This window comes from Rhipicephalus microplus, chromosome 7 (assembly GCF_043290135.1).
Source record: "Rhipicephalus microplus isolate Deutch F79 chromosome 7, USDA_Rmic, whole genome shotgun sequence".
Taxonomy (NCBI): domain Eukaryota; kingdom Metazoa; phylum Arthropoda; class Arachnida; order Ixodida; family Ixodidae; genus Rhipicephalus; species Rhipicephalus microplus.
In genome coordinates this window covers 68507799-68527904 of record NC_134706.1, presented here as the reverse complement: position 1 = coordinate 68527904, position 20106 = coordinate 68507799, and the positions used below count along the sequence as shown (strand labels likewise).

Below are 20106 nucleotides of genomic sequence, written 5' to 3'. Positions count from 1 at the left end.
TAAATCCATAAATATCCGGGGTTTTACGTGCCAAAAACACGAACCGATCACGAGGCACGTCGTAGTGAAGGGCTCCAGAAATTTCATTAATCTAGTGTTCTTTAACGTGTCTCGATTATCGCACAGTACAAGATCCCCTAGCACTTTGGCTCCATCAAAAATGTCATTGCCATGGCCGAACTCACAACCTTTGGGTTTGAAGCCGTGCAGGTCGTCATAACTGCAGTACCACTGCAGCAGTCCGTGTCTGAAGCAGCTGGCAGCATGCAGACAACGTGCAGGGGCATTGCCTCTATTTTCGCGACATACTCAGTCCTTTTGTCAAACAAATTACTTTCTTGGAAAGTCCCAGCACACATCGGGGCATGGGAGCACGAAATTTCGGCAGCGTTATCACCTGAAGATAATGCCATGCAACTAACCAAGTAGTTACTGCTCCTCAACCCACTTAATGTGTCCAGCTGTTTAAATTAGAAGGATTGATGAGCCAAAATCTCAATTTGATAAGGAACATCCCGGTGGGAGGCTCCAGATGAACGTTGAACACATATAGGGTGGGGCATTCAATTCCAAGTGCACAAACGCTGTCGAAATGTGGCAAGTGTGAGCAATATAAAACTCATCACTTCAAATTAAGATGAGCAAAGTGGTTACAGCCGGAGCATCGTGACAGGTCTCTTACAGTGTAACCAGGAATGACATCTTGGTGGGTTGACTGCGATAAACAAGCACAGGATTCATCCCCGCAAGGGTTGCAAGTGGCTCTATAATACAGGCCTTTTCGAGCTATGTAGCTGTGTCATTGCCTACACACAACCTTGGAGCATTATGAATGGCCGCGTGCGCGCTATGAGCGTAGCATGTCATGTTTTACATGACACCCATGTCATGATTATCATGTTTGGATGTGTCATTTAGCTTCGTCGTTCATTTGCGTCACGTTATACTAAATTCAATATATGTGAAGCTAGCGAAATGGCCACGAGCGCATCATGAGCGTGGCATGTAGTCATGTTCTTACATGACACGCATGTCATTATCGTGTTTGCACCAGTTATATACCTTCGTCATCCATTGGACCTAATAACAAATTCGGTAAATATGAAGCTAGCGAAATGACCGCGAGCACACTATGAGCGTGGCGTGTGGTCATGACTAGAGACCGGATTATAGGCAAATGCCTATTTTGTTCCTTGCGTTCCTATCGTGCCATTTTGATATATGAGCATCAATTAGAAGTTAAGAAGGGCTTTTATGATAGCAAGATGGCAAGTTGGGCCAGTTGGATTACGTTCATATATGAAAATTTTGTTGAAGTGCACTAAAAAACGGACTGACAAAAAAGGCCGACAAGGACAGCGCTTGATGGTGTTTTTATAGTGCCTGTAACTGCCTATTTTGGGTGTTCGTGCCTAAAAGCCTATTAGTGCCCATAAATGCCTATTTTCTCAATGAGCAACGCATATACGAGCGCTATTCAAAGTCAAATTTCGTTTTCAAGCGTGTTATGAAACCGTTATTCATGTAAAAAAGGCAGCATTGATAATTGCAAACACTATAAAGCTCAACAAGACAAAGCTGACAGGCTGTGAGCGATTGGAGAAGGAGCATGAAGAGCGCAATGACGCTATTTCTGCAGCATTAAGTCGAAGAATGTCGCAGCGTCTGCAGGGGAAGGAGGAGAGAGAATTAAAGATGAGTAAAGGAAATAAAAGTGACACATGTGGCCGAGGACGCGGCGACCATTTTCTACAAATAGCTGTCCAGTGACCTGAAGGAAATGAAAAAACCCCTTGAAAACATGGGTGTTGCGGTGGGAAAGGAAGAGCAGGTTTTTCTGGGCAGCCGCGGGTAGCTGGAGCACGAATGAAAAACCATGGAGGACCACTCATGGAATGCTCTTGTTGATTCAGTGGTGGCGAAGGTCGCCAAATCGTTATACTTCATACAGAGAAGCCTGAGACAGGCGCAGGCATGTTTACGATCAACGGTGTGTTTAGCATACATTCACTGTGTGCTTGAATATGCCTGTTCCGTATGAGATCTCTTGTCATATGTCTTTATAGACGAACATTAAAAAATACAGAACAGCGCTTCAAGGTTTGTCCTAAGCCATTACTCAAAAATGACAGCTGTAACAATATAACAAATTAACAAGGGTCCCGTTGCAGTCTTGTACTTTGGGACCCTCTTCTGTATATTTTACTCCCTGTAACTTACTTTATGACATGATAATAAACTGATTGATTGATTGATGGGAATTACTATCATCGCATCCAATTAAACTGCAGTTAAAGCTCCTATGTCAAGCATTTCATGCTAAACTCACACTCGAAAATAAATGTACCTAGACAGTCCTCTTCAAGCAATGATAATTAGGATTTTATAATGTCATATCAGATATAATTTTTCTAATAATTCATTTTTTGTTAGTTTCATGACAGAATGAAATGGCTTATAAAGAGAACAAAGTGTGTTGTGTCAACGAAGGCGTGCTTTCTTTGACATTGTTACCCATCTGCTGCAGCGCCTTCAGGTCAAAAATGTGATGAGCACGCGGCTTTTGTTTTGTTTGTAGTTTACTTTTTAAGCGTCTCTCTCTAGATGACATAATGAGTTGTAGTTATAGGTGACATAATAAGTTGTAGTTAGACAACAGAAACTATTGCGTGCCCAATGAAAAGCGTTCTACCATGGCGGTTTTTCAAATTGGTTCGCTACCAGCCCCCACAGCATGATGCGAAGAAGCAAACTTGAATCCCTTGCCTTTCGTCCCATGCAGTCATCGTGAGCCTTATTCCTTCCCTGTTTTCTTCGGTATCGGGGCTGAAGAATCACACGACGCATACGCACAAAGAACATGTGTAAGCAAGGTCACACACGCATGACGTGCCCCAGCCTACTCGTGCACGTATGCCACGGATGTGTCGATTCGGCACTTTCTGCTGTGTATTACCAGTTTCTGTGGGATGAATCAGTCAGTGCATGTACTTCAGGAGAGGCTGGCAAAGATCATGTACGTATTGTGACCACGGTACACCACGTCGCTCCACTGAAACTGCAGTCAGAGATGATGCCCCAAACACAAGCTAAGCGTTAACAGGGTTGGCGAAGGCACGACACAATGCAGGAATGACGGGAAGATGAACGAAAGCGAAATGCTGGTGGTAGTGGTGGTGGTGGTATGTGTGGTTTTACATAAAAAAAAACCACGACATGAATATGAGGAATGCCGCAGTGGAGATCTCGGCAAATTTTGACCAACTGGTGTTCTTTAAAGTGCACTGACATTGCACAGTACAAGGTCATCTACTTTTTCGCATCAATCTAGATGTGACCGCTGCAGCCACAATCAAACCCACGGCATTCCGGTCAGCAACAGAAAACACTATAGCGACTGGTCCACCGAGGTAGACGGTAAACGAGGGCCGATTAGTGAATAGCATCTCTAGGCAATTCAAAACAAAAATGAAAATAATAAGCCGAGATTCCGTTTGCATGTTTTATTTTTTTAGCGTTCATTCATTATACTGATTTTGAAAGGGCAGTGTAAAGACACAGGGGAAAGAAAGACATAGAGACAAGGAGTGCTGTTTTTATTTTTCCTTTGTCTTTGCGCTTCCCTATTAAATTGATATGAAGCAGCTAGCCCGAATCAAAGTACTCCTCATTCATGCTACACAACAGAATACACAAGTTGCACATGCCAAGTAGAATAATATCACGTGCAACACTCTTAATGCGGATACTGTTTAAAATGCAGAATATAATCAGGAGATGCAGCATTCTTCATCTGTTTTTATATATACAGCTAGCAAAACGAAGTTCTGAACAAGAAAAGAGAGAAGAAAAGAGAGTCAATGAAAGAGAGTGTTTCCGCACAGATCAAGCGCTTGAGAGGAGCTGGTTACCAAGATGATTGTATACTTTTGGCCTGTGAGAAGAATCGTCGGGAAGTGAAAAATGCAATAATTGGCACACGCCAAGAAAGTAGACAAGTTGAGGGTGAAAGAGAGCGAACAGTGGTCATCCCGTATCTGCAAAATATTTCACATAGGTTGAAAAAATTTGCATTAAGGTATGGCGTGCGGGTTGTTTTTTCAGCTGAAAACAAATTATCAAAGATTTGTTTAGCAGTAGAAAGGCTAGTCAACAAAAAAGGAACTGGAGAATCGAACAGATGTAGCATAAAGCATGGCAGGAGGTACGTTGAGTGCAAAAAAGATGTATACAAAACTCCTTTCACATGTGGAAAGGAATACGTTGGTCAGACTGGTCGGTGCATAAATGTGCGCCTTCGTGAACATGAGAGTTCACTAAAGGGGGCCCCTTACTCACACTTAGCGATGCACTGGAAGGAGTGCACCTGCCAACGGAAATTTTCCGACACATGAATTATTGACAGGCACAACAAGCGGACGACGAGAGAAATAATGGAAGCGTATAGAATAAGGAAAGGATGGGACAGTTGCGTCAGTCAAGCGTCAGTTCTACTAACAGATGCGGAATTTACTTCTTTGGATGTCACATAACCCGGTGTTTTTTGGGTTTTTTGTTTTTCTGATTTACGTTTTTTTTTCTCGTTTATTTCTGTTTTACGTTTTCTTTTCTTAGTTCTTGACACGTGTTTGTTTCCGGTTGTGTGCTATAGATTATGGGAGTGCATTTTTTGTTGTATCACGTCGTTGATGATGACAGGGGAAGTCGGAAATGACACACGTGCGTGTGATGTATTTATTAGTGTTCGCTTCGAAATAAAATTTTCAGTTGCTAGTAAGCACAACATGTGTGTAGCTTAATGCCTCCCACCTACTGCAAAGTGCTCCGCCATGATTATTAGTCATCAGCCACACGCAGCGTCAATTAAGTGCCCATAATACCTTACATATGAGTAGCAGGTACCTCATTTATCTGCATAAGGACAATGGCATAGTGGGTGCTGTGATACTTCACAGAAATCACGATATGTGGCGTAGTTGATACATGGCAGAAAGCCAGAACTTCAAACGCAGTTGGCCTTGCCCGAACACGCTGCATTCAGAGTTCGCATTAGGTAGTATCGCAGCCCTCAGTTAATTTTCCGCTGTAGCTTAGGAATTATGACAAATTGAAATCGGCCAAGAGGACGGGAGAACACTTTACTCTGTAAAACCTGAACCAGCACATGGGAAAGTTGCGCATTCACATCCCACCGATGGAATGGGCGCTTCGTTGGCCACTTCATTTCTATTTCAATTAATGTTATATTTGCTAAGCTATAGCTAAACAAACAAGTAAATTACCCTGTGCCTTCCAGGGCTTAAATGTCTCTTGGATTCATTTGCATATCACAGATTGAAAATGTAGCTCTGTCGGGCCTCGGATGCAAGAGGATGTGCATTTGAAACCACATTGCTGCTCGTTACTTGAGCAGGCACAGGGGCCTTCTGGCCTTGCGGAAGGCCATGCAAATGTCAACGAATACTCATTACTATTTTTGTCCGAGCTGTGTAGTTCTTTCCATGAAATCATGTGCTACAACTGGAGTTTCTGGGCAAAGACATTTGTAATAAATAAATAGAGCGAATAGAGCTGCCGTTTGGGAATGTTGTTAATCTTTAGGTAAAATTAAAAGATGCAAAGCAAACACGAATGAAAAGACACTTGAAATACAAGAAGTTGATGTATGCGTGTTATGCACCTTATCAACATGCATTTAACTGAAGTCGAAATGCAGTCCTGCGTTAAAAGGTGGATCAGTGTTGGCAACAACATCTATTGTGGCTATCAAAGAAGCAGCAGTTGCTAATGCACATGGCAATTTATCGTGGCCGCCTCAGATTCCCCGAGAGCGGTAAAATCGGTGGTCTCAACATCAATGCCAGGAACTGCCCACATTCCTGAATGCCCTTTCTTTCATTCCAGTTCAAAGTCTCCCCTCACCCCCACCCCCAGTTTTCCTTGCTGCACCTTCAAATGGTCATGCAATACCACAAAAACTCACCGCTGCCGATTTGGTTCCAAGTCATCCGTGAACTGAGAGCTACGGCTGTCATGCCAAGGAAGAACCGACAAATCTTCACCGCTGTCCACGTCAGACGAATCATTCTCACTCTCACACTCCTCGGTATCAGACTTCCAGTGCAGGGACTCGACGTCGTTGACCGCATTGGCCTGTTCACATTGCAGCATACCGAACGTCTTCTCATACCAATGGAAGCCCAACTTCCCAGGATAGCCTTCATCTGATGAGGAAGCGGCTGATAACGGAGCAGGGGACAGCAACAAGGTAGCAGCGTCTGCCTTGCCTCCTGAGACTGGCGACGGGGTGCGACGGGCCATCTTGCCTTTCGAGCTTGACGACGAGGTGCGACGAGAAGGTTCCCCGTCTTCGACAACGAAGACCGGCTCTTGAGCGGCCTTGCGTTTCCACAAGTGGCGAGGTCTGGCACGCAGCTTTTCCCGCTCTATGCGCTGCTGAGGAGCTAGACTTGCGATTCTGGCAGTGTTTTCAGGAACATGTTCAGTTTGTGGACCATCTCCTCTGCCTTCCGATTGTCTTCTGGACCTGAGGTTGTAACTGCGAGAGCTTCCTGATGCGTGTTCCTCGTCTGAAGGAGTGATCCCGAGAGACTGCGGCATTTCTTGCAAACTCTTTTGTGTCCTCGCAGCCTTATATCCACTGGGCCCCGCCTCAGCATGAGAAGTCTCTGCAGTAGGCCTGTTGGATCTATGTCCCTTTCGAGGAGACTGATCCAAAACATCCCCTCTACCTTCCACTTGTCTTCTGGACCTAAAGCGACGACTGCGAGAGTTTCCAGGTGTGTGTTCCCGATTTGAGAGAGTGATCCCGAGAGACTGCTGCATTTTCTGTGAACACTTTTCTGTCTTCACAGTCTTATCTCCACTGGGCTCCACCTCAGCATGAGAAGTCTCTGCAGAAGGCCTTTTAAAACTATGTCTCTTTGGAGATGTCTGAGCCAAAACATTTGTTTTGCAAATTTCCTGAGCAACCATTCGGGCACTTTTTTTCCCGGTGCCGCCCTTCTTGCGAGTTGTACTACTCATCTCTGGATCGCCCTGGATGCCCTGAAGCATAGCATTTTGACTGCTTCTTGCAGCATCATCCGACATGAGCTGTTCCGATGTGCGAGCATTAACTTGAATATTCTGTGTGTCCTTCTGCAACGTGTTGCTTTTGAGAGAGTCCTTTTTAAGCAAAAGCCTTTGCTGCCAGTTCAGTGGATGCGAACTTGGACCTGCCTTGAGACCGATCTCATTGATACGGCTTTCTGGAGCATTCGCTGCTTTCCCCGGAGCAGACATTCGGGCAGTTTTTTTCCCGGTGCTGCCAATCTTGCGAGCTGTACTACTTGTTTCTGCACTGCCCTGGCTACCCTGAAGTGTAGCACTTTGACTGCTTCTTGCAGCATCATTTGACATGAGCTGTTGTTCCGATGTGCGAGTATTAACTTGAATGTTCTGTGTGTCCTTCTGCAACGTGTTGATTTTGAGAGAGTCCTTTTTAAACAAAAGCCTTTGCTGCCAGTTCAGTGGACTAGAACTTGGACCTGCCTTGAAACCAGTCTCATTGGTACGGCTCTCTGGAGCATTTGCTGCTTGCCCCGGAGCAGACATCCGGGCAGTTTTTTTCACGGTGATGCCCATCTTGCGAGCTGTACTACTCGTTTCTGCACTACCCTGGCTACCCTGAAGCGTAGCACTTTGACTGCTTCTTGCAGCATCATCCGACATGAGCTGTTGTTCCGATGTGCAAGTATTAACTTGAATGTTCTGTGTGTCCTTCTGCAACGTGTTGATTTTGAGAGAGTCCTTTTTAAACAAAAGCCTTTGCTGCCAGTTCAGTGGACTAGAACTTGGACCTGCCTTGAAACCAGTCTCATTGGTACAGCTTTCTGGAACATTTGCTGCTTTTCCTGGAGCAGACATTCGGGCAGTTTTTTTCCTGGTGCTGCCCATCTTGCGAGCTGCACTACTCGTTCCTGCACTGCCCTGGCTACCCTGAAGCGTTGCACTTTGACTGCTTCTTGCAGCATCATCCGACATGAGCTGTTGTTCTGATGTGCGAGTATTAACTTGAATGTTCTGTGTGTCCTTCTGCAACGTGTTGATTTTGAGAGAGTCCTTTTTAAACAAAAGCCTTTGCTGCCAGTTCAGTGGACTAGAACTTGGACCTGCCTTGAAACCAGTCTCATTGGTACGGCTCTCTGGAGTATTTGCTGCTGGCCCCGGAGCAGACATTCGGGCAGTTTTTTTCACGGTGACGCCCATCTCGCGCGCTTTACTACTCGTTTCTGCACTGCCCTGGCTACCCTGAAGCATAGCACTTTGACTGCTTCTTACAGCATCATCCGACATGAGCTGTTGTTCAGATGTGCGAGTATTATCTTGAATGTTCTGTGTGTCCTTGCGCAACGTGTTGCTTTTGAGAGAGTCCTTTTCAAACAAAAGCCTTTGCTGCCAGTTCAGTGGATTAGAGCTTGGACCTGCCTTGAAACCAGTCTCATTGGTACGGCTCTTTGGAGCATTTGCTGCTTGCCCCGGAGCAGACATCCGGGCAGTTTTTTTTATAGTGCTGCCCATCTTGCGAGCTGTACTACTAGTTTCTGCATCACCCTGGCTACCCTGAAGCGTAGCATTTTGACTGCTTCTTACAGCATCACCTGACATGACCTCTTGTTCCAACATGCGAGCATTAACTTGAATGTTATGTGTTTCCTTCTGCAACGTGGTGCTTTTGAGAGAGTCCTTTTCAAACAAAAGCCTTTGCCGCCAGTTCAGTGGACTTGAACTTGGACCTGTCTCATTGGTACGGCTTTTTGGAGCATTAGCTGCTTTCCCCGGAGCAGACATTCGGGCAGTTTTTTTCAGGGTGCTGCCCATCTCGCGAGCTGTACTACTCGTTTCTGCACTGCCCTGGCTACCCTGAAGCGTAGCACTTTGACTGCTTCTTACAGCATCATCCGACATGAGCTGTTGTTCCGATGTAAGAGTATTAACTTGAATGTTCTGTGTGTCCTTCTGCAACGTGTTGCTTTTGAGAGAGTCCTTTTTAAACAAAAGCCTTCGGTGCGAGTTTAGTCGACTCGAACTTGGACCTGCCTTGAGACTTGTCTCGTGGGAATGGCTTTCTGGAGTATCCTGTGTTCTCCGCTCTTGAACATGAGGGGTCTTGGTAACTGCGCCTCTTGATAAGCTTCGCTGAGCTGAGGCAGAACCACCTATGCGGGCAGTTTTGTGAACTTCCTTAGAAATGGCATTTGTGGGAGCCTCCTCTGTTTGCAACCTAGACAATGCTCTTGTGTTGTGCTGTCCACTTGGTTTCGGTGCCGTCCTGGAACTATAACGTGCAGAAACATTCCTAACTTGAGAGGTCTCACTATGAGGCGAGGGGCGTCCGGGGCTGGCTACGGTCGCTTCTTGTGCAACTGGAGGGCTGCCCCTTCTCTTAGCCCTCTTTCTGTTGCCAAGCTTTTCCACAGTCGCACGGCTTGGCATTTCTCGCACTTTTCCTTTGGCATGACCACTCACACTGGCACCGTCACAAACTGTGCTCTTTCTCATGCGCAGCTTTTCCAGAGATTTCGACAGTGATCGGGTCATGCGTCTGCCCTCTGTTTCCTTATCACCAGATGACACTGCAGTGTGATCTGCGACTTGCGCTGAAGGCTTACCTGACCCACTTTTCACTGTCAGCAACTGGCTCGTGTTGGCAGGCGGGGGAGCTGCGTGGGTCTCTTCATTCGGTGGATCAGCAGGAGGGTTTCTGGACGAACCAAGAGCACAGACTTTGCTCTTTTTCGAGGCAACTTTAATGGCTTTTCGTTGTTGACCCCTCTTGTGTTTTAAAAGCAACTCTGGAGCCAACGGTTTTTGGTTCTGTTCACTATCGGAACAGTCTGCAATGCTTTGCCCAGGAGGTAAAGTTGCTTGTTTATCGCGGGTTGGCCGACGTGCTGATGTCTTGTGGACGGTGCTTGTGTGGTCATGCCCCCGGGAAGTCGATGCTGTAAGTTTTTTCTGTGCTGTTTGTGCTTTTTCCACGAAGGTTGTCGACTGCTGAGTCTTTTTCCGATGGCCACCTTGTGCAACCCTCCTTTTCTTTCTCAGCGGAGGCATAGTTGAACGTGGTGAAGTGTCCACTTAGCAGTAGAAATGGCCTCGTTTGTCAACAGCTAGCGATGGCGTATTTACAACATCAATACTCTGGAAAGAAAGAAAAAGAAAGAAGAGTGTCAGACGTGCTCCCTTTTTACACCATTCATTCATTTTAATGGCATCAGTTGAGATATAACATTACGGAACGGAAAACGACACATATGCGCATTTTCGCATGGTCGGTGAGATGTGTTACCTTGTCACCCTTAGTACATCCCGTTCCGATTATTTCGCTTTTGAGTTAGTTTAGATAGTTTCGGAATGAAAGATGGGAAGTCGAAGAGGTTACACTGATGAGCTAGCACACACACACTATAGAGATGCACATACAAGGGGTCTTTTGTTAGCCTATGTCTTATGTGGGGCATTTTTTGCACCTTTAACCTCTTACCTGACTTGTTTCAGAAAGACTACATGCCATGCCTTCTGCGCATGGTCAGCACGACTGTTCTAGCTCGAATCGCCGCTGGAGCAGGCGCCTCTGGCATCACTAGGCTGTTCCGAGGAGTTAGGGAAATACACTGTAACTCTTTGTACTCCCTCATTGTGCTTCAGCCGCTCTCAGTCCCAGTGCGGTCCTCAAGCAGTAGGTTCCTTATTAACATTGCGTAGGCTGAGAGGCAAGAATAATGTGGGAAAAACCCATAGCCATTTTGGAAAAAAAAAAACAAAAACATTTATAGTGTTGGGGAGCCTTCACCGGAATCAAAAGTGAAAAGAGCACAATAAGTGAGAATAAAGGAGCGGTATGATAATATTTATTCATTATTTATTTAGCGATACTGCAATCTTACAAAAGATATTGGCAGCATGGTGCATAAAACAAAAAAATAAATAAAAAGATGAAAAAGAAATAAACGAGTTTTTTCGCACGTTTGCTTTGAAGAAACAAGGACAAGTGATGTCACCCCAACAATTTTTAAATTTCACAATGAAAAGAAAGAAAAACAATATGCATGAAACATCTCGGTGAGACAAGAAAATGCTGCCTATCAAATGTGGGATTGATATAGTAATAATGAATTCTGTGTCAGTCTTATCAGGCAGTTTGTTTCAATCCACTATCGTTCTGGGAAAGAAAGAGTACTTGAGAAACAGTTGACACATGTACTGAATGGAGTTGATTGATTGATTTGTAGGGTTTAATGTCCCAAAACCACTATATGATTATGAGAGACGCCGTAATGGAGGGCTCCGGAAATTTTGACCACCTGGGGTTCTTTAACGTGCATCCAAATCTGAGCACACAGGCCTATAACATTTCCGCCTCCATCCGAAATACAGCCGCCGCAGCCGGGATCCGAACCCGCGACCTGCGGGTCAGCAGCCGAGTACCTTAGCCACTAGACCACCGCGGCGGGGCTACTGAATGGAGTTGAAGCTAGCATCTGTGTCTGGTAGCATAACCTGTCAAATATGCAAGGTATGACGTGTTGGTCTTGTACTGACTTTTTATATGATAATATGCTTTGCTGGGCGCGTTTATTCATTCCGATTTTTAGTTTGTTGAAAAAAAAAACTTCAAACGAAGTGCACGATTTTGACGAGTTTCAGCAGATAGGCCACTTAGAGATACAAAGTTCAGCGATTGAAGTGTGGCCATATGTATTGTAGACGAGCCAAACAGCATTTTCTTGTGCACTTTCAAATTTTTTCTATGTTGGTTTTAGCGAACGGGTTCCATATAATTAAGGCATATTTTAAAATGGGGCGGACGAGTGTTTTATAAGCCAACAGACTTATTGGTGGTATGGAAACTTAAGAGTCGTAAAAAAAGCTTATGGCGGTAGTTTCTTGGGGCTGTTTTAAGGTGTTTTGAGTACGAGAAATCAATAGTTACATAAATGACTACGTACTTATAGTGAGTAACTTCTGACCAAAAAACGTTTTGTGTGCCGTAGCAGTGAATTAGTGGTTTCTTTAATGTTATCCACATACATACAGTCTTATCAAGTTCAATACAAATTTGACATTGCTTACACCAACTAACGACCTAATTATAATTCTCGTTCACCATCAGCTGGTCCCCTTTCACTGTCATTTCTTCATACAACTCACAGCCCGACTTTTACGGATACGTTAGCAATAATATCATGTATATATATATATATATATATATATATATATATATATATATATATATATATATTATAATAGAGGTGTTGTATGTCAAGAAAGTTTCAGATTCAGCTTGGCGAAAGGTGCTTTATGAGGCAGGCCCGGCTACCAGCGAGCAGCGTGCGCGAGCTACTACTGCAGCCATCGATCATCATCGTCTTTTTCATTAACCGCAGAGCGTCCCTGAATGAAATAAGGAGCCATCCTGGCGATCTATGGACAAGTAAACACAGGAGGGTCATAGTAGTGCTCAAGTCTCGACACGTGGAGAATTTCTTGGCCACGACGATGTTGGTAAGATGGTTCCAGTGGCTCGATGAGGTAATTCACCAGTGACGTTTTTTGAAGTATACGATATGAGCCATGATACATGGGGACCAACTTGGTAGAAAGGCCTGGTGTAGCAGAAGGCACAGGCAGCCAGACGAGTGAACCTGGATCATAGGAAGTAGTGTTAATTGATGCGTCATGGTGGTGCTTTTGGCGTCCTTGGTCTTGGGTTGTGAATGATCTTGGCAGTTGGCGGCATTCTTCAGTTTATGTAGCGGCTTGAGACAGAGTCGTGGACTCTGAGGAGTCAGGTCTGTACAAAAGAATGTGTCCATAGTGCAAGAAGGTTCGTGTCCGTAAAGGAGGAAAAAAGGAGAGAACCCAGTAGTGCTTTGAATGGCGGTATTATAGGCGAACATGATAAACGGGAGCACTCGGTCCCAACTGAAGTGGTCCGACGAGATGTACATAGACAGCACATCAAGGGTGCGGTTGAAACGCTCTGTCATTCCATTGGTCTGGGGATGATAGGCGCTTGTAGTGCGGTGAACGACGTGGCACTCACGCAGCAATGCTGTGATGATGTCTGACAAGAATACGTGACCACGATAACTCAGTAACTCTCGAGGTGCTCCATGACGTAATACGATGTTGTGAAGAACGAAAGTTGCAATGTATTTTGCTGGAGATGAGGAAAGGGATGAAGTTTCAGTATACCGCGTGAGGTGGTCGATGGCAACTATGATCCAGCGGTTGGGAAGGGGACCATAGATATCAATGCCGACACGATCGAATGGTCGGGATGGGCATGGTAAGGGTAATAAGGTACCGCTGGCATGATGAGGGGGAGTCTTTCGTCTTTGGCACGTCGAGCAAACCCTAACGTACTGTCGTATAAAACGGTACATGCCACGCCAGTAATATCGGAGCCATATGCGAGAATAAGTCTTCAAGAAACCTGCCTGGACACATTGGGGGCTGTCATGAAACGTGGAACAAATTTCGGATCACAGATGACGTGGAATCACGAACAGCTACTGACGTCCACTGGGTGCATAGTTGCGTCGGAACAGCACGTTGTCGCGAGTGGTTAAATGCTCAACTTGCCGACGCAACAGGCGAGTAGGGGGAGGAGCTGTCCGCCCAGCCAGGATGTCTCGAATCGAAGAAACCCAAGAGTCCTTGCATTGCTCAGATGGCATGTCGGCAATGGTGACGGCAGTGGCATCACAGATGAGACTATCACAGCAGGCTGGGTCAGGGGGTAGGGGCGAATGGGAGGGGGCGTCTGCATCCGAATGTTTCCGGCCAGAGCGATAGACCACGCGAATATCATGTTCTTGAAGGTGTAATACCCATCGGGCGAGGCGACCACTTGGATCCTTCAGTGACAACAACCAGCAGAGGGCGTGGTGGTCAGTCACAACGTCAAAAGGGCGCCCGTACACTTAAGGTCAAAATTTGTCTATCGCCCAATCAATGGCGAGGCATTCCTTTTCAGTGGCGGAATAGTTGATTTCGGCTTTGGTAAGAGTTAGGCTTGCGTAGGCAAGCACGTACACTTGGAAGCCGTCTTTCTGCTGCGCAAGAATAGCACCTAGCCCGACACCACTAGCATTGGTGTGGATCTCAGTGTGTGCTGCTGGTTCGTAGTGTTGCAGAATAGGCGGCAACGTGAGGAGGCGGCGCAGTTCATTGAAAGAATTGTCATAGGTGGCAGACCAGGCCGAAAGTTCTCTAGAGCCGGTGAGAAGCTTGGTCAAAGGAGCGATGATCGCCGCGAAATTGCGGACGAAGCGCCGGAAGCAGGAGCAAAGGCCTATGAAGCTTCGGGGCTGTTTGATGGTGGTCGGTTTCGGAAACGCTGCAACGGCTGTAAGTTTGGCAGGGTCAGGAAGAATTCCGTCCTTCGAAACCACGTGGTCAAGGATCGTAAGCTTTCGAGCGGTGATATGGTACTTGTTCAGATTCAGTTGCAGCCCCGCAGCAGAGATACAAGCGAGGACATTTTCGAGGCGGGTTAAATGGGTTGCGAAATCAGTTGAAAAGACGACAATGTCATCTAAATAACGAAGGCAAACGTTCCATTTGAGGCCTCAAAGGACAGAGTCCATTCACTCGAAGTAGCTGGTGCGTTGCAGAGGCCGAAGGGCATGACTGAATTCGTAAAGCTTGTCAGGCGTGATGAAAGCTGTTTTTTCGCGATCGGCCTCTGCAATGGGTACCTGCCAGTATCCAGAGCGCAGATCAACAGAAGAGAAAAATTCGGCTCCCTGTAGGCAGTCCAAGGCATCGTCAATGCGTGGCAGCAAATAGATATCCTTGCACGCAATTCGGTTGAGATGTCGGTAGTCCACGCAGAACCTGATGGATCCGTCCTTCTACTTCACCAGCACAACTGGAGAGGCCCAGGGACTGCTTGACGGTTCGATTATGCCACGTTTCAACATATAGTCGACCTGTTCATTGATGACACGGCGTTGACACACGATATGGATGCTGTCGTAATGGTGTCTCTTGACCGGTATCTATACGGTGAACAACAGATGACGCTCGACCTAAGATGGCTGATTGTGGTCAAACGAGGCTCGAAAATGCTGGAGGAGCTTGATCAGCTGTTCCTGCTACCCAGGCGTGAGGTGGAAATCAATGGAATTGCGGAATACATCCATAGGGTCATGGGCGTCAGTTGCGGGTGTAATGGCACAAGTTGGTATAAATGGCTTGTCTGGATACATCAGGTCTTCAAAAATACAATCTAAGGTCTTGAGGGTCCCCAGACACTCGCAGCGTAGCAGGATGTACGGACAAGCAGAGCGTTGCACGCATAAAGTACCGCCGAACCAATGGAAAAGTTTATGATGGCAAACGGCAGCACGATGGTTCGGTGGTGCGCACTAGCTATAGTTGGTTGGAACAGGAGCATCGAGTTAGTGGCAGCAGGGGAAAACACGGGCACTAGGATGGCGGACCTCAGCTGCGGCAAACACTTTCGAGGGACTGTGGTGGTCTATATCAAGGCACGGATCGTCAACGCGAGTACAGCACGAGCGCAGTCGACTAGGGCCTGATGGGTAGAAAGGAAATCCCATCCTAGTATGACGTCGTAAGATGAACATAGAAGAACAACAAAGTTGATGGCGTGCCAAACATCTTGAATAAGAACACATGCTGTGCACTGAGCCGTCGGTGCGGTGAAATGGGAGGTGGCTGTACACAGAGCAAGATTCGTAAGCGGCGTTGTAACTTTTCTCAAATGGCAACACAGTTTTTCACTAATTACAGAAACGACGGCACCTGTGTCGACAAGTGCACGTGAAGCAACATCTTCAACTAGCACATTAATTTCGTCGGGCGGACAAAAAGGAGGTCTTGGAGAGTTTGACGACGACGCAGTTCTTGCCTCCGCAACTGCGGCTGTCAGTATTCCTCTCGAGCGGGGCTTGTGCGCCGAAGCATCGGGGATACAGATCGGCGACAAGGCGGTAAGGACCGGCGAGAGTCGACAGGGCGTCGTGGGGACAACGAGTCGGCGATAGGGGAATATGGTTGCTGGGGATTCTGGGCAGCCTGGCAATTTGCAGAATTCCCACGGTCCGGAGGCTGGATGTTGCGACGGAACAGTAGTGTGCTATATGTCCAACAAAACCGCATGCAAAACAGATGGATCGATTATCGAAAGTGCACCATAAGTTACCGAAAGAAGGTGCAGGGGGCGAAGTAGGATGGGGTGCCGTGTATGTAGGCAGCGTCATAGGGTAGGAGGACCTGGTGCCCCGGTTTGCGCCAGAAACAGGTGGGGCTGGGGGTCTAGCAATGACAGCAGTGTAGGTCAGCAGCGTAGGCACAGATGGAGATGAAGGCAGTGCCTGCGTGACCTGTGTCCCAATAACCTGGCGTAAACATGGGTCTAACGAGGTCACTGGCTCAGATGCTTCGGCCACAAGAGAAAGTTGACGTGCAACTTCTTCACGAATGAATTGTTTGATGTGGGGCAGTACGACGGTGTGATCAGCAGCAACATCGTGCACGAGGGTGGAAACTTCAGCTGTATCTTCAATGGCCCTGCGCGTCGAGACACGCTGCTTGTGCAACTCGTCGTACTCCCGACAGAGCTGGACAACGTCGTTGACAGTCTGTGAATTGCTAGCGACGAGCATCTGGAAAGTATCGTCGTTTACTCCTTTGATGATCTGCTTGATTTTGTGTTCGGTTAAAGATGCATCGACGTGCTTGCAAAGAGACAAGACATCTTCGATGTAATTTGTAAAGGTCTCGTCCTTGCGCTGGACTCGACTATGCAGACGCTGTTCTGTGCGAAGCCGGCACACGGCAGGACAACCGAAGACCGCGGCGATGGTGGTCTTGAAGGCAGACCAGTTGGCGATTTCGCCTTCGTGGTTCTTGAACCAGAGGCTGGCCACATCATCGAGGTAGAAGCGCTTCCGATTTCGTACTCGACGAGCCAGTCAGCAGCGTCTTGTTCACCGTCGCCGCGAAAAATTGGTGGGTCGTGTTGCCGAGGCACGCCAGTACAGAAGACTGCCGTTGGTGGAGCCGCTTGAGAAGGACCAGGAGCAGTCATTGGGAACGGTGAGGGTAGCGTCTGATTGCGAAGTTCCATGTTGATGGGAACCCCGGCTCCTCCACCACTTAAAACTAGAGGTGTTGTACGTCGAGAAAGGTTCAGACACAGCTTGGCGAAAGGCGCTTTATGAGGCAGGCCAGGCTACCGGCGAGCGGGGTGCGCGAGATACTAATACAGCGACCGATCGTCATCGTCCTCTTCAGTAACAGCAGAGCGTCCAATATTCAGATTCATGAATATATATATATATATATATATATATATATATATGTGTGTGTGACGCTATGATATATATATATATATATATATATATATGTGGGAGACCTGGCCTGGCTCATACCCATGTTTATTCTAATCTCACTTCTTCCTTCTCGGCTTCTACCCACTGTCGCTACCTTCTTACGTCACATGATTCCCCCCCCCCCCCCCCCAAAAGAATGCGCAAGCTACAATCTAGAAAGCATGAACAAATGGAGTCTTATAATAAAAAAATAATGCCAGAAAATGCAGTAGTTCCATGCCACACGGCGGTTCCATGCACTTGCACAAAATGTTCACAGGAAAGGCAGTCCGGTGATATCTAGGAGACCTCAGGTGGGCGAGGTTGGCTGTTGCGTTCTGGAGAGCATAACCATGCCTTCAGTGTTGAAAATGATGATGGCACAACCTGGTTAGTATTGAGGAACGAACAAGGTTGAGAGTCCTTGTAGCATTGGAAGGTCGGATGTCTCATGCGTTGGATTCTGAGTCGTGGCTGCGACAGACGCTTTGCTTCTAAAATGCGTGCTTCTTGACGGATTGTGACGGCGTGATGCCTGCGGGCTGGCGGTATGCAAGAAGTGCTTCCACATCTTTCTTGGCATTTTCCGTGGTGTGCGGTCTGTGTAACTGCAGGCACAGGGAGCATCTCTGGCGACTTTCCTCTGTGCGAGAAAATTTGACGCCTTGGAATACTTTTTGGGTTAGAGATCTTATTTTCCACTGTTCTTTAATTGGTGAGTGTGCTTCCGTTGAATTTCGCGTTCGTCGATGCCTTCATTGCAGTCTATTTTGTTGTCGCATGAGGTTGCGCGCTTGGCTACGCTTGCTTTGCTGATGCTGCTCAGGAGATGGCTGTAATGGCAAGCCTTCCGGAATGGGACATTCATTTACTTTGAGGTTTGACGTGTCCTATAGACAGCTGACGCATGGTGAACAGGTTTCTTGCTTATCGGGCATGGTTGGTGGTGCGCCATCATTGCTAGCCTGCTCTTCAGAGGCTTCTGTGACGTGGTTGATTACGGACGCTTCTGAAAGACAACTGTGTGATGTATGATTTACGCCTGAATTGGTTCGATTCTTGGATTTGTGACCACTGCATGAGGGTACCACATGTGACGTCGCATCACCAGGTTGAAAATGCAAATTTTGGCAAGTCTGCAGTGCCGTGGAAATGAACCCTTGAGACAAAAAACATTCAGAGTTGACAGATAGTTCATCAGGGGCTTCTTCTTCGCAGCTCACTATGAGTGGTTCTTGCGCCTGGTAGCATGCGACGTTCGATGCGTCTGAGCCTTCTGTGTTTGGAGTTTCTGGTGGCTGCGCACTGGACGGCAACATTGCAACAGGGGTAGTTCGGTAAGGTTTGAGTTGTGAATGGCCTTCTTTCTGTGCAACTAACGAGGCGAGCTGTTCTGGCGCATGAATCTGGGTGGTAAGTTCAGGGCTTGGCGTAGCATTGTCCGAGCTCCGCAGCTCTATCCCGATCATTGTGAGCATGCTAGATGTGAGATGGACATTGTGAGACACGAAAGAGCCAAGCGATGAAAAACCAGGAGGCGGGCCTAGTCTTGGCAAAAGATAGAAGAAGAAATGATCGTCTGGTTTCAAGACAATAATAAAGATTGGATTAGAACACACACTCTCAGTGCATTCGAACTCAGTCATCGCAGTCATAAACAGCCTTCACGCATCCAAGCGCAGAGCATGAATTTACAATTCCCGTCTGGTGAAGTTAGCCACATGCTCACAGAAAGACCACGTGGACCTTTTCCCAACTTTCCATCTGGTCTTCCGTCATTTGATCCCTTGGTTGCTGACTTCGCCCACCTCATGCCCAACACGCTCACTACAGCCGGAATAGAGCAGAGGAATTCGGCAGGTACTCGACTGAACCCAGACTCTTCAATACAGATTCACGCAATAGATGAGCTCAACTCTTTAGTTGCGCAGACTGACCGACATTTACAAGTAATATCTGACCAAATAACGTCTGTCACAGTGTCGCTGTCCAGTGTCCAGCCAGCTGAGAGTTCAAACAACACAGGAGGCTCAGAAGCATCACCTTTCAGGCATTGCCGTGAATCAAAAGCGTCTGTTAACAACGACGTTGCAAAATCCTCCGAAAATCTTTGTGTTCATTCTAGCCCGAATTCTTTGCCTGACAAGAATCCTGAGGATTCAATGAGTACCCACTATTTACTGGTCACATCAAGTTGGAAAAACAAGCAGGCTCATGTTACTAAAGGAAAACTACCCCATCAGATTCCACAACTGCAGCAGTTACGTGAACTAGCAGGACGACGACGAACTAAAATGACATCACAAGCGCAGTTACGACTCAAGGAAGGTCGTCAGGAACGATACCAACTAAAGGAAGGACAAACTCAACATTCGAGCTATCTCCGCAGAAGGTATCCAAACATCGTCCACGATGCGATCAATGGAGCCAACGCCACAGAAAACTAAGAAAAAGACTGAACGTTATCATTTGTACAACGCACAAACATAGACATACTTCGTTGAACTTCAGTTATCTTACACGCAGGCTGCAAGCACTGATTCTGTCTCAGTCACGACACAAAATACAGCGTGTACGACAGAGAATTCGGCACCTACAGCATCCGACCTTCAAATGCTACAAGGACTTCCAACCTTGTTCGTTCCTCGTAGCTGCTCAAGTCATGTCATGGTCAGTGCAGTTTTGCAAGATG

At 46.8% G+C, this 20106-nt stretch overlaps 1 protein-coding gene across 1 annotated transcript in view; it reads right to left on the bottom strand.

Annotated features, from left to right (window-relative positions):
• The window catches only part of LOC119179604 (uncharacterized), a 44249-nt gene that overhangs the window by 16563 nt on the left and 7580 nt on the right, over positions 1–20106 (bottom strand). Inside the window, exon 2 of the mRNA XM_037430720.2 lies at positions 5984–10206. Within this exon, the coding sequence (XP_037286617.2) occupies positions 5984–10119 (4136 nt within the window). The 5' untranslated portion in view covers positions 10120–10206. The remainder of the gene's footprint in view (positions 1–5983; positions 10207–20106) is intronic.